General features: G+C 34.0%; 1 protein-coding gene across 1 annotated transcript; it reads left to right on the forward strand.

Moving 5' to 3' along the window:
* Nucleotides 1–8,152: 8,152 nt before the first annotated feature.
* Nucleotides 8,153–11,443, forward strand: LOC141282395 (uncharacterized). The gene is made up of 2 exons (XM_073815277.1): nucleotides 8,153–8,284; nucleotides 10,090–11,443. The coding sequence occupies exon 2, from the start codon at nucleotides 10,308–10,310 to the stop codon at nucleotides 10,968–10,970; it is 663 nt and encodes a 220-aa protein (XP_073671378.1). The 5' UTR covers nucleotides 8,153–8,284; nucleotides 10,090–10,307; the 3' UTR covers nucleotides 10,971–11,443.
* Nucleotides 11,444–13,713: the final 2,270 nt, after the last annotated feature.

Genomic DNA, 13,713 nt, shown 5'->3' on the forward strand with positions numbered 1-13,713 from the left:
CACCCGCCCTATCATAAAAACGTGTCAACGTTTCTTTCTTAAGACAAAGACTGAGGCCTAGTGGGTATTATTACTTCCCGGGTGCCCCTTAGACAAAGTATAACAATCTCTAATGAAAAACCCATGCCGCTTCACCACAGTAGTAGTGAAAGCGCCGATGTTGTAAACCAAGGTGCTTGCCATTACACGCTTCTGCGTTTCAAAAGCAGGGCCCTTCCTGTTTCCCGACCGCGCCCGCCTTACAGTGCAGGCCCTGCTTCTAACTCTAACTTTCTTTCTTAAGACAAAGACTGAGGCCTAGTGGGTATTATTACTTCCCGGGTGCCCCTTAGACAAAGCATCGAACGGGGCATCGAACAGAGCATTTCATTAACAATCACCTACATCAGACAAGGCAAACACTGGGGTTAAATACACTGGGGAATGAGAAACACCTGGGGGAACAATCAACACCCAGACCAATGAAACAAAAGAACTACTAAGAACTACAAAACATGGCAGACATGGACAAGACTTCAAAATAAGACATATGACAGGGGAGACACAGACAGAGTTCATGACAAAGACAGACAAGATTTGTTCTTCTGATATAGCAGTGTTTTAAGAAAATAAATAAATAAATAATACAAATCTGAACACTTAACAGCATGTAACAGTAGTTACAACAGTAGCCCACTGAATGTATACATTTATGCGTAAACAGAGGCTGTTCCATATCTTAGTAACATATTAAGTACCATGTATTACATTCTAAGTACTTTCTTACAAAGGTACATTGTATCAAGACAATAACACATAGGGGGAAGCAGGGGTGTAGAAAGTACAATTTATCACAAAACGTAATTTTAATGTTTTAGACAGAGATATATTTTTGCTTTGGCCAATAACTCACATTGTCTATCAATACCAGGTGGAATTTGGAACAAATGTAAAACAACTTCAGTATAATTTCACTTTGAACATAGGTAGCACATTGTTACTTTCGACCCTGTCAGCTGGGACGAAAGTAACACACAGGTGGGTCAAAAATGAACACAACAGAATTAGCTAAATTATCTGTATCATGGGCACTGTAAAATAAAGCATTACAGAAGAGAATATAAAGATACTTACATACCATACACAGAAACAACTGCAAAATAATAATTCATGAAAGAAATTCATAAACATATTTTACATGAATAACCCAGCTCCCAATGCACTTAGTTACTAGATTAATTGTTCTAGGAATGTATGCACCTTTGTTTTCCTTTCCGGATTTTTTCACAATTCGTAACATTTTAAATCAATATACAAAATATACAAGTACAATAATACTTTATATTTATGACTGTAAAACTTGCCAATCAATATTAGAGCGCCACCCTCAGGCTGAATTACACAAGGACACCGAACCTCTGCCAACGGTTCTGTACAATATGTGTTCAGTTCTGAGACTTTTTGCCCCCCACCCCCCAAAAAAACTATTAAGCACCAGTCTCCACAATATATATCAATATATCAACATGTCCTAACATGTCCTAACAGTACTCTAATGACATGTGTTAGAGTTATTAAAATTTTTTGGCATTTACATCTGCTTTTTGGGTCCATTTACATCAAATTTTGTGGATATGCAAGTGAAGTATCATATGATATGTTGAAATGTATTATATACAGTATATACTACAGTATTCAGTGTTATTGGTTAGCCTTTTAAAAAATTTAAATCTACTTTTTGGGTCAATTTACATGAACTTTGACAAAATAATTTTAATGAATTATGTTATGCTTTGTAAGGTTTCCTTTAATACCTTACTGATATTTCATGAATGTAAAAGTGAAGTAACAGCATGTGACATTTTGAAAATATAGTACAATACTCAATATTTCCAATCACTTCTAAATGGTTGGCCTTTACATCTGCTTTTTGGGTCAGTTTACATAAACACAAAAAAATGACAAAAGAAATCACTAATTATTATATTACCCAAAGCAATTTGTGTCTAACACGTTTTTATTGTAATGCTTTGTAAGGTTTTTTTTCCTACCTCCCTTGCAGTGTCTCCCTGAGTTTTGTCAACCTTACTGTTCTGAGGCTCACCGTAGAATGACCACACACACTGCAAACTGCGTTCAATAAAGCCTGAGCAGAGTTCTCTGTGACGTCACGCATTCTAATATAATGTCTGGTCGATAGCGACAGAAAAAAAAGAAAAAAGAAAAAAATTCTGGTTCAAAGCGTTTCAGCATAATAAAAATACTGAATATGTGGTTTTTCATTTAGATTTACATGGTTTTTGTTTGTCTAGGAGAAAACTTTATCACCGATTGTATTATTTTTTCTTTATTATTATTATTAATAAATAATAATATAATTATTTAACAAGTAGCCTACCATGATGCTGCAGTACAGGTTTACCCCGGGTCAACTAAATCACAATGCATACACACACACACACACACACACACACACACACACACACACACACACACACACACACACACACACACACACACACAATATATATATATATATATATATATATATATATATATATATATATATATATATATATATATATATATGTTTACATTACTGGGTTAACTTGCTGCATATTATTTGCAGTGTTGGCAGACACGATCGGCTAAATAACAATCTGACTGAATATTAAACTCTTATATTATTAATTATTATTAATATATTATTAATTCAGATCCCCTCACCTTCGACAGCATTTTTCACTTCTTTGCTGAACGATTAACGTTTAACGACTGCGGCTACAGCATGCAGCATTTCTGTCATACACAGCTGATATGAATGCTCTCAGTTTCTTACTTTTTACCATTTTCGTACACACTGCAAACTTTCGGGAGTGACAAACGCATTTAAATGCGCGAGTGAATCCGCTAAATGATTGTTTCGTGTCTGTGCAGGAAAAAACCGGATCAAACTGGCTCTAGACCAAACAAAGCGGTAACCATAGAAACGTTCTGCCTTTTCGCGTGGCTAATTTCTACTGCTTTGATCAAAATAATATTACAGCGTTATTTTGCAATAAACCTCCGACTTGGCGTTGTGTTGTACACATTTCAGCGCTGTCTGTCAGTATTGCCAGGTTCACGTCTTTATTTTGTATTATTATTTATTTATTTTTTGCTTAATGTTAGTTATCGTTTTGGCGCTCGACCATGGCTTTGGCTCATGAAGCGATCACGTTTTTGGTGTTATTTAAATGGGAAGGTGTCGATATTTTTTTTTTATATATTTGAGGTAAAACAATTTGATTTACTTCGGTTTGTAATGGGATTTTTCTTGTCCGCTGTGTTTTTTGCCTATTAAGCAGGCACGAGTCCACGATGCAAATTTACATACTTCAGTTCGGTTATGTAGGCTACACTACGCAGATTTTATGTAAAAGCGGTCACCAATGTCACTCCGGCATTTTTAGGGGGAGTTATTAATTAATTTAGTAGTAACTTTAGAATTCGGTTGTCACTCCCGTAAATTACTGAAGTGTATGTGTGTGTGTGTGTGTGTGTGTGTGTGTGTGTGTGTGTGTAACCACAGGCCATAGCTTAAACATTTGTGGGGGACCAAAACAACCTGCGCTATTTATCAAAACATACCAAATAGCAATAAACATACAAGTTAACGTACGTCCATATGTAAAGTTAGCATATTAAAGTGTACTTACCAAAGGCGACTGGTCTCTGAGTGAAATCTCCTTAAAGCTTCATCTCTTCAATCATGTAAACATAAGATTCTCAAACGCGAGCTGTATGAGATTATGATGACAAAACCGCCAAAATTTGTTTTAAAGACTGCGCAATGCAGCTGCGCAAAAGGAATCAATCACGAATAAACCTACAAACCTGTATGCTTACTGTAACCATTTTATATTATTTATATCTACCATGTATCATATTACAACCAAACTGGATATTCAAATTTAAATAAACAGAGCTACTTTTAAAACAAAATAAATAAATAAACATTTAAGGGTGCGCACTTGGAGTCTTGCTATTGGCTATTGTATTTGAATAAATAATGAGTTCCCAGCAAACACAAAAGCTTTATAAAAACTTTTTTTTTCAAGTAATGAAAAGGTTGTGATAAAGTTATTTTCCGACGTACTTAATAGGACAAATGTCTTTTTTAACGTTAAAAATACGTTATTTTCACAACGTTGTAAAAACATTTTAATAACTTAATTAGCAAGTCACACCACAACTTTTAAAATAATTAATAACACATTTAGCTACACAGACAAATCACTAGACAAGAAATATAAAAGTAATCAAATTTCCAAGAACTACAACAAGGATTTAATTTAATGCAACATAATATGACAAAACATCTTTTGATAGCAGTGATATAGTTATAAATATTATGAACAAACAATTGAAACCATGCAAAAAACAACAACAACTAAATGCAAAAGAAATGTAATACTTGGATAGTATTAATATTTAATAAGTCTTCATAATGATATAATTGTCAAACAATATATCATCACTGTTGGACAGAAACCTCTCATTGGGTCATTATTATTTTATTTCAGAAATTGTTGATCACCCTTTATGAGGATTTTACGTACATTTAACAAATGAAAAGATCCTCAAACTATAGGTAAGAACACAACCATACCCAGGACTTCCTGGGACTAACTTTCTTAACATTGCTTACAGAACAGTTGAATTAAAACATTAATTTATTAATAAATCATGTAACGGTAAGCAGATTTGCCAATAAGATGATGTGTTAATCAACAAGACACTTAACGTAGCTTAATGCATTAAGATAATGATATGACAAGATAATATTCGGTATACACCTAATTCATTATATTTTTAACTATAGGCAAGCAAACTGTTATTTAAAGCATTGCATTTATTTTCTTGCATGGCCAATCTGCTTACCCTTACATTTTAAGTTTTAATAATAAATTATCGGTTTCCCAGATAGGGATTAGACTAGTCCTTGACTAAAATAAATTTAAAAGCTATCCAAACGGAAAACATCTTGCAAAGACATCAGTGCCCTTTGTTTTGCCTGAAAATGCACAGAAGTCATGTTTTAAGTAAAGGGATGTTTGTTAAAACTAGTTTCCTAATTAAACTAAGGCCTAAACCTGGTTTAAGCTATTCCCTGTTCAGGAAACCAACCCAAAAGCCAAGGTATACAGAATTTACTATTTTAATTCAACTGCCTTAATTCATTAAGCAACATACATAGGCCTTAGTTAAATTAATATGTTTAAACATCTTTAATAAACATGCCTTAGAAAAAGATGTTAGTAGTGTGCAGTGGCGGCCGGTGACTTCTTTTTTCGAGTGCGCATGATGCGAAGTTCGTCTCAACATGTATGTAGCCCGTCATGTGTGTGGTTCGTAATTTCAAAATATGTGTTGGCGCGTTGAGTGAACCTGTGTGCATCACGTGTCCTGTCAAAATAAGTGCCTGCAGTAGACGCGTCTAAACGGTTTATGATAAAAGAGACTCTCTTGTTTGCCAGATCGCATAATCTCATGCATAATCAGAGTTTACTGTTAATGGAGTGTCTTGCGTGTATTTTTAAAACGTGACCTTCTCTTTTAACATAAATTGTTTTGACGCGTGCGCAGCAGGCACTTATTTTGACAAAAGACGTGATGCACATGGTTCACATAACGCAACAAACACATATTTTGAAAACACGAGCAACATGACACTTCGAACACAGTATAAATATGCGCCTCTCGGAAAAGCAGTCACGAGCCCTCACCGGTGGTTTGTATCTTGAGACAGCTCAAACACGTGTCTTGGTCCAGGAGGTCTTGTCTGTGAAACAAGGGGTAAGCATTTATCTCATTAAGGAACAAAGCAATGTTCATATAGCAATAGCTCTAAGATAGTGTTAGTCATGTGTTTCAAGTCATGCTCAGTTAAACAGACAATTATTATTATAGAGTAAGTTTACAGATTTTCAACCCACCTTATATTGTTACACTGTCTGTAATATATGTATTCGGAAGAGTATTGCGGACAAATAAATGAGAATATCTCAGTAAGTTACAAGTTTAACTAAAGAAAAAAAGTAAACATTGTCCATTCAAATATTACCATTTAAACCTCTCATCTACACAATTACATGTTTTCAATCGCACAAACTTTCATAAACAAAAAGAGCAAAAGATATACAGTTAACTTAGTCCAACGTTAAAGTTACCTCTACAGAAAACGGTCGAGATGCTAATGGACTTCTTTTTTTGAACACACAACACAAGCCCTTTCTATGAGGTAACGTTAAATATAAACAAAAGCGTATCAATTATGTGCCAACAACAGTTGTGTGTATTATTTTTGTTATTTGTGGGATGAATCCTTACGTTAAACCGTAGAGACACTTTTCGCACTTTGTTCCTGTCAACTCGTTTCCATGGTAACTCCCGCCACTCCACTCCAGGGTAGGGTTGCACCAGCTATCCGTAAGTTCTTGCTTGAACTGGAACGGAAAGTCTGCACTAGAGGCTTAACTACTGATTAATAACTGATTAACTGATTAATTGTAACTGATTAATTCAGCTGCACCACCTCTTCGTTAGGCATAACGTAGCTAGTAGGTGGTAAGCTCTCCATACAGTAATGCATAGTCGCACAATATGACGTTTAATTTGAATTATCCAATAGCACCCTTTAAATGTATGAGCAGAAATTGTGTTGAAATGTCATAAATTAAAATGTATCTTTGATTCATACATATTTGATTCACGCAGTTAACTGTTAAAATACGTTTATTTATATTTTAATGGTACTCTAATTTTTTTATATTTATTTATTTATTCCAACCGTTAAAGCTTTCATATACATTTAGTTTATACATAGAGTTACGCTCTAATCAAGTTTTATGGTGAACCAAGTTTTATACGCAAAAATATTTAGTAGTGCATAAATTGTAACTCAAGGCTTGTTCGACTTCATGCGGCGCCGCAAGAACTTATTGGCGCATGACGTAAAACTACCGCGAGAGCCAAGTCTCCGCGTGATTTCTTGAATCCCTCTCGCGTTACTTTGACGTCATTCGTCTGTCGGTCCTTCGTCATTCAGCGCGCGCAGCACACACATTCAGTCACGCAGCATTTACATAAATAAAAATCTTAGAAAACTACATAAACAATTTAAATTTCAATAAAGAATTTATTAAATAGTGAATTTGAAACTTTTTGTTGTTCTATGTCATATAGAGCAATTTAATCTTTCTATTAAAACTGAAAAACTATTTTTTTTTTATTAAACTTCGCTTTTGTTAAAAAAATATATTACTCTGGTCTTTTATTCTAACTCTAAGATTATTTATAACTGTAAAAATTATTTATTGATTTGTTAAATACTATATTATGCCAGTCTTTAACATCACACCAAACAACAATAATAAAAAGCACAAAGTGTAATAATAAAATCATTTCATTCATTTAAATGAAGTTAAATTAATCCTTACAGTCAAAAAGTCTGAGATGCACTTTTCTAGTCAAGAAGACCATTTTTTATTTTTTTTAATACATAAGGGGGCGGTTTCCCGGACAGGGATTAGACTATTCCTAAAATAATTGTAAGAGCTGTCCAAACTAAAAACAACTTGCACTGACATATCTTAACATAAAAACACAATATTTCTGTATATGTACTGCATTTAAATTCTATTATTTTACATATAATACTATAATAATATAAACAGTGCTTTTAATCTTTTTTACATTATTTTATAACAGTAAGTAAATCTTTTTTTAACATTATTTTTTTCTACTCAAACCTTGCACTAAACTAACAAATTCAATTCCTGAATACATTTATGAACTATTTTAGCCTACATTTTTGCCACCAATTTTTTTTCTGCTTCGATGTATTTTGGATTTTTTTGTACCACCTTTGTAAAAAATAATATTACTGCTTTATGTGTAACTCCATATCAAGCAACTTGATGATATTTTAGATACTTCATTATACACTCATTTTGAGATGAGTGAGCTGCATACAAAGCCAACTTTTATCTTTTGCACGTTTCTCCTCATCTTTCCTAAAACTGAACTTATGACAAGAATATAATGACGAAAGGATATGAAGGAAATAACTAGAACCAGAAGATGGCAGTAATGCAACATTAAGGATGCAAGCTACTGTTAAAACGCAAAGAAGAAGAAAGATAAAAGAGCTCGCAGAAATAAAGAAATAAAATAAAAACTGAACCTACAGAAATAAAAACTGAAACCACAGAAGATGAATATGAAGACAGTCATAATAATGGTCATGATTTTATTCATTCAGGTATGTCTCCTCAAACATTGTAGTATTTTTACAATTTCTACTATCATGTGAGTTCCTGTTTTATCAAAGTGTGTTTTAAGGTTTTAAGTCACTTACCAAAAATACCAAAAAATTTACTTAAAGGGAGTTTATCTGGGATATCTTTAATACTTATTTAGCAACAGACATAAAAGACAATTTTTTTGTGATTTACGGTTTTTTACATAAAATAAACCCACATAATGTAAAAAAAAAAAAACATTTTGTGAGAATTTAACCTTGATATCTTAAGGTGAAAAAAAACTTTGATGCTCAATATTTCAGAATTTGATTTTCACAGGCAGGATCTCAAATAGTGGATTACTCTCTCAGTAAATTGATATTCATGCATTGCATATGATATTTTGTTTTTGATCACTAGCTTTTCTTTATTCTAATACATTATTGACAAAAATAATAAAAACAAAAATTGCTGCATACGATTCCAAAATTTTATGTAAAGTATTTTAGAGGTAAACCACTTCAATGCTTCATATCATTATAAAGTAATTCATTTGCCGAATAGATGCTGCATTAGCAGAAAAACAACAGCAGGAACCTAAGTTTGTTGTCAAAGCTGACAGGACACTAATATTATTGGTACCTCAAAAAGTTTCCCAAAAATACACGCAGATAAATCCAGCCCAAATGTTTAATGTCATTATTATTACCATTGATTTGCATTAGTTTATATTCAGCTATGTTTATCCATGATTTATCCATATTTATTACACGGCTCTCTGGAATGCTTGATTCTGATTGGTCAGTTGAGACATTTGCAGGTTCGTTCTTTTCAAATAATAACCGCTCCAAAGTAATAACGCATAGCCGGTACTACTTGTACGAGTAAAATCGCTCCGCGCCAATAAAGATCAATAAAGATTACTGTTTGACGCCATCTTGTGACAAACACTGGACAACCACGACAAGACACAGACAGCTACTGAGACTGAACTTGACAAAATAGAGCATGACAGCTACGAAGCCAACACAAAAAAAAAATACCGAATGGGCATTAAAACTTCTCAAAGATTGGCTAAAAGAGAAAAAATGGAGACAAGTATGAAGCAGAGGTATTACGATCATTTTATGCATCTGTGCAAAGTTTCGCGGAAGGATAAACATGTTAATTTAAAACAAATATGCCAATAAAATGTTTCAAATTCATATTCATGTCCGGTTTTTTTCTTATGTGACAAGTAGCCGTGTAATAAGCGGGATAATGTAGAGGCATCCGGTAGTTATCGGGAAATAAGCCCCTTCAGTGTGATACAAGACCCTCCGCTTCGCGTCCGGTCCTGATCACACTGTCGGGGCTTATTTCCCGATAACTACCGGATGCCTCTACATTATCCCTTACTTAAAGTTAAAGAGCACCATGATCTGATTCACGATTTTACATTTCCTTTGGTGTGCAAGTGTGTATTAGTACATGTTAACGATTTGTCCAAAGGGTTGGACTACAACAAACACACGGATTGTAGGCAATAGTTTACTTTTTGGGATTGGTGATGTAGACAAGACTGACATTATCAAACTATTGGTCGTTTAGCTGGTTATGGCCAAGCAGGGACCAACTTAGTTATCGGTATCAATAAAATCCACTATCGGTTGACCTCTACAGTATTTTATATGTAATAATCACCCAAGCAGCTATAATAACTGGACTGACAGCTGTCTTTTGTCTATATGTGTGAAACTGAAAAATATACTGAATCTCAATTTTTCCTTCATTGTGTAAATAGGAGAAGAGAAAAGAGAATTTAATTATTTCATGTTTCTTTCAGATGTGAAGAGTGAATTATGTCTGGATGAAGAAATAACGTCCTCGACTCTTTCCTGCATCACCAGTGGAGAGACATTGAGCTCACAGAGACATGAGAGAAAACAGAAGCCCTTCACCTGCACCAGATCTGAGATCAGCTTTACTACCTTACAACAGAAGAAACTTCATTCAGAAGGCCACAGAGAGAAGAAGCAGTTGTTTCACTGTCAGCAGTGTGGGATGGATTTTGATTTCTTATTTCAGCTAAAAGTTCACATGAGGACACACACTGAAAAGCCTTTCTGCTGCACTGAATGTGGCTATTACTTCAGCTCCAAAAGAAATCTTAAAACTCATAAGAGAATTCACACAGGAGAAAAACCATACAAGCGTCCTCACTGTAAGAAGAGTTTCTACCGGAAACATCATTTGGAGAAACATGTTTTTATACACACAGATGAGAGACCGTATCAGTGCAGTGAATGTGACAAAGCCTTTAAGGATTCATGGTCATTAAAATCTCACCAGAATATTCACTCTAAAGAGAAACCCTTTCAATGTTCACACTGTGATAAAAGATTTGTTTATAAATATCATATGATAGACCATGAGAGAATTCATACTGGAGAGAAACCTTATCACTGTGTTTGTGGGAGGAGTTTCAGACTACAGTACAATTTAGTGTCACACCAGAGAACTCATACAGGTGAAAAACCTTACAAATGCTCTCAGTGTGACAAGACGTTTGCTCATTCAGGTAACTTAAAATCCCATCAGAGAGTTCATACTGGAGAAAAACCTTATCACTGCTCGATCTGTGGAGAGAGATTTACTCATTCTAGACGTTTTCAGAATCATCAGAAGAAACATGCTGAACAACAAACTGACCTGAAATCATCATAGCATCTGAAAGTCTTTACACACTGACTGTGGACATTCGGCCTGAATTTTCGACGCGATACCGTGCTAGAACAAAAACAATAGATTTTTATAAAAGGCTTCACAATGGCCTTGGTTATTGCAGTGCAAAACAAGCATAGTTGTTTTATCGACCACTGTGTCAATTTCCCCTCTTTCACCCGGGTCAACCAATGAGATCTGAGCTTATCCTCGCTGCTGGTTTAAAAACAATGTAAGTCGCTAAGAAAAATATATGTAAATACTTTTTAATAAAAGACTAAGGGCCCAATTATGACGCAAGTGGTTTTTTTTTTGCTAGTTTCATCCTGGCGCAGTTATTATTTTCGCATCCAGCATCACATTGTTAGATTTAGATGCCGATGTTTTGTTTCAAGTCACTATTATGGTGATCAGTGTTTGTTTTAGTTGGTTTCTTGATCCTTGACATTTTGCTTGCTAGTTCTTCTCTTGTTGTATTAACTTTGTGTGGATAATTTTTAGTCTACCGGCTAATATTTAAGCTGCAAATAGCTGCAAGTAAAAATCTCATACCACAGGGGCAAATTCAGCAAATTTTTGATCTTGTTGATTTGACTTTGCCGAGTCGATCACAATTGAGCAGCCCCGAAATTCATCTGATGGTGGCTCCTCTTTCTTTCTTTATCTCAACATAGTAGCTGTTGTAAATGGGCCATTCTACCGAATTGGTGCAAATTGACACTTCAAAACTTTCGGTAGTGACGTGAAAATGCGGGAGAGTGTTTTTTTACATGATTATTCATGATTTTTACTGAAAATATCCAATAAATATATTTTTGGTTTTAATTAACAAAAGTATTCAAAATGATACTTCTTTAAAAAATAATAAATAATTAAAAAATTATTTCATATTTTTTTTCTATAGTGAAATTCAGACCTTGGGGTTTGGGACAACCACCTCTCAATTGAAAGCACCATATAAATGATGGTATTTTATATATAAAGCCTGGAGCAACCTCAAATAGTACTTTGGGTTTTGATTGATATTTGCTTAAATTTTTTTATTAGCAAAAAATTTCCTACATTAATGCTTTTTAAATTAGTTTTTAGGTTCCGGGACAGCAATTTGCACGAATTCGGTAGAATGGCCCAAATATGTTTCACATTAGGGATGCATAACGATTAATCACGATTAATCTATAGCAGAATAAAAGTTTTTGCTTATATCATATATGTGTGTGTGAACTGTGTATAATAACTTTAGATAAATGCACGCACATGCATGTATATATTTAAGCAATGTTTACATGTGTATATACATTTGTATATTTTTGTATAATTTATATTATATATAAATATAAATACTTATGATTTTTTTCTTAAACGTATACATGCATGTGTGCATATTTATATATAAATATATATATATGATGTAAACAAAAACTTTTATTCTGCTATAGATTAATCGCGATTAATCGTTATGCATCTCTAGTTCACATGTTGTGCCTTTATAGAGTAGGTAAATCCACCCTGGTTGTGGAGAATAGGAAGACACTATTCAGCACCACCGCCATGGACAGCACCTGGTAACGTCGTATTCCTTAATTTGAAAGCTATTTAGGTACAGTTTGTGAAACACACCTAGAAAAGGTATACCAGTAGTTAAGGTTAACCTTAAGTCTTAGTAGAGTGCTAAGAGAAAACGTTATCAGAAAACGCAGCCCTGATCATTAAAAAAGGCAAAAATACTACATACGGATCATGTTAATAGATCTTAGTAACTTTAAGCAGTAGTTTAAATATTTTGTAGTACACTCTAAAAACAAACGGTGCTAAATAGCACTAATGCTATGTTCACACCAGCCACGGTAGAGGTATCAAGCTCGAGTGATTTCAATGTTAAGTCAATAGAGGAACCGTTTTATGTGCTATATATATATAGCTCCTATGTAGCACCTGTGTAGAACCATGTTGTGCTATATAGAACCAAACCTAATGCTAAAGTGGTGCTATATCACCCCCGGATGGTTCTTCATAGGGGCTTTACAGGTGCTATATAGCACTAAAAACGGTAACCCTATGATGACGAGATTTTAGTGCTATTTAAACCTTATATTGCATTATATTTAATGCCTCCTATAACGTTGTATATCATTTATATTTTTATATCATATTTTGATATCAAACAATAAGTTTGATGTAGATCCAAATTACTATTTAAACACTATAACATTGTAAAAATTCCTTGTTGCACTTAATTTTTTAAGTTTAATCAATTTGAAATTACATTACTTTTGACTTTTCCACTAGTGATGACTGAGGAGTTGCTATCAATTACAAAAATTAAGTTGAAATAAATTAAGCAAATTTATCTTTATTTTGTATGATATATAGCAAATCCTTTAGCAGCCTTTAAGAGTCTGACAGAATGAGAACATTGTGAGTTGACATTTAAATTTCTAACGAAATAACAACATTACTCGCATTAAAAAAATAAACCGTAGTGAGAAAAAAAATAACTCTTAATAGCAATAAAAATATGAACTAACTCATAACATTTTATATAAATATACTACCGCCACAATTGAGCTTGTAGACGTGTTCGAGTGCCCGCATCTCTGCGCAGGCCAAACGATCTATTACATCAAAGTCCCGCGAGAGCATTATTAAACCATACGGAGTGGCCTACTCTCGAATCACTCTCGCGGTACTAGAAATCACACACCGATCAGTCTACGCAGCGCCGCTTCTGAACCGGAAGGCTACA

This window comes from Paramisgurnus dabryanus, chromosome 7 (assembly GCF_030506205.2).
Source record: "Paramisgurnus dabryanus chromosome 7, PD_genome_1.1, whole genome shotgun sequence".
NCBI classification, from domain to species: Eukaryota; Metazoa; Chordata; class Actinopteri; order Cypriniformes; family Cobitidae; genus Paramisgurnus; species Paramisgurnus dabryanus.

What these genes read in the sequence shown, in the direction of transcription:
- LOC141282395 (XM_073815277.1), top strand. Translation starts at nt 10,308, where the DNA reads ATGGATTTTGATTTCTTATTTCAGCTAAAAGTTCACATGAGGACACAC.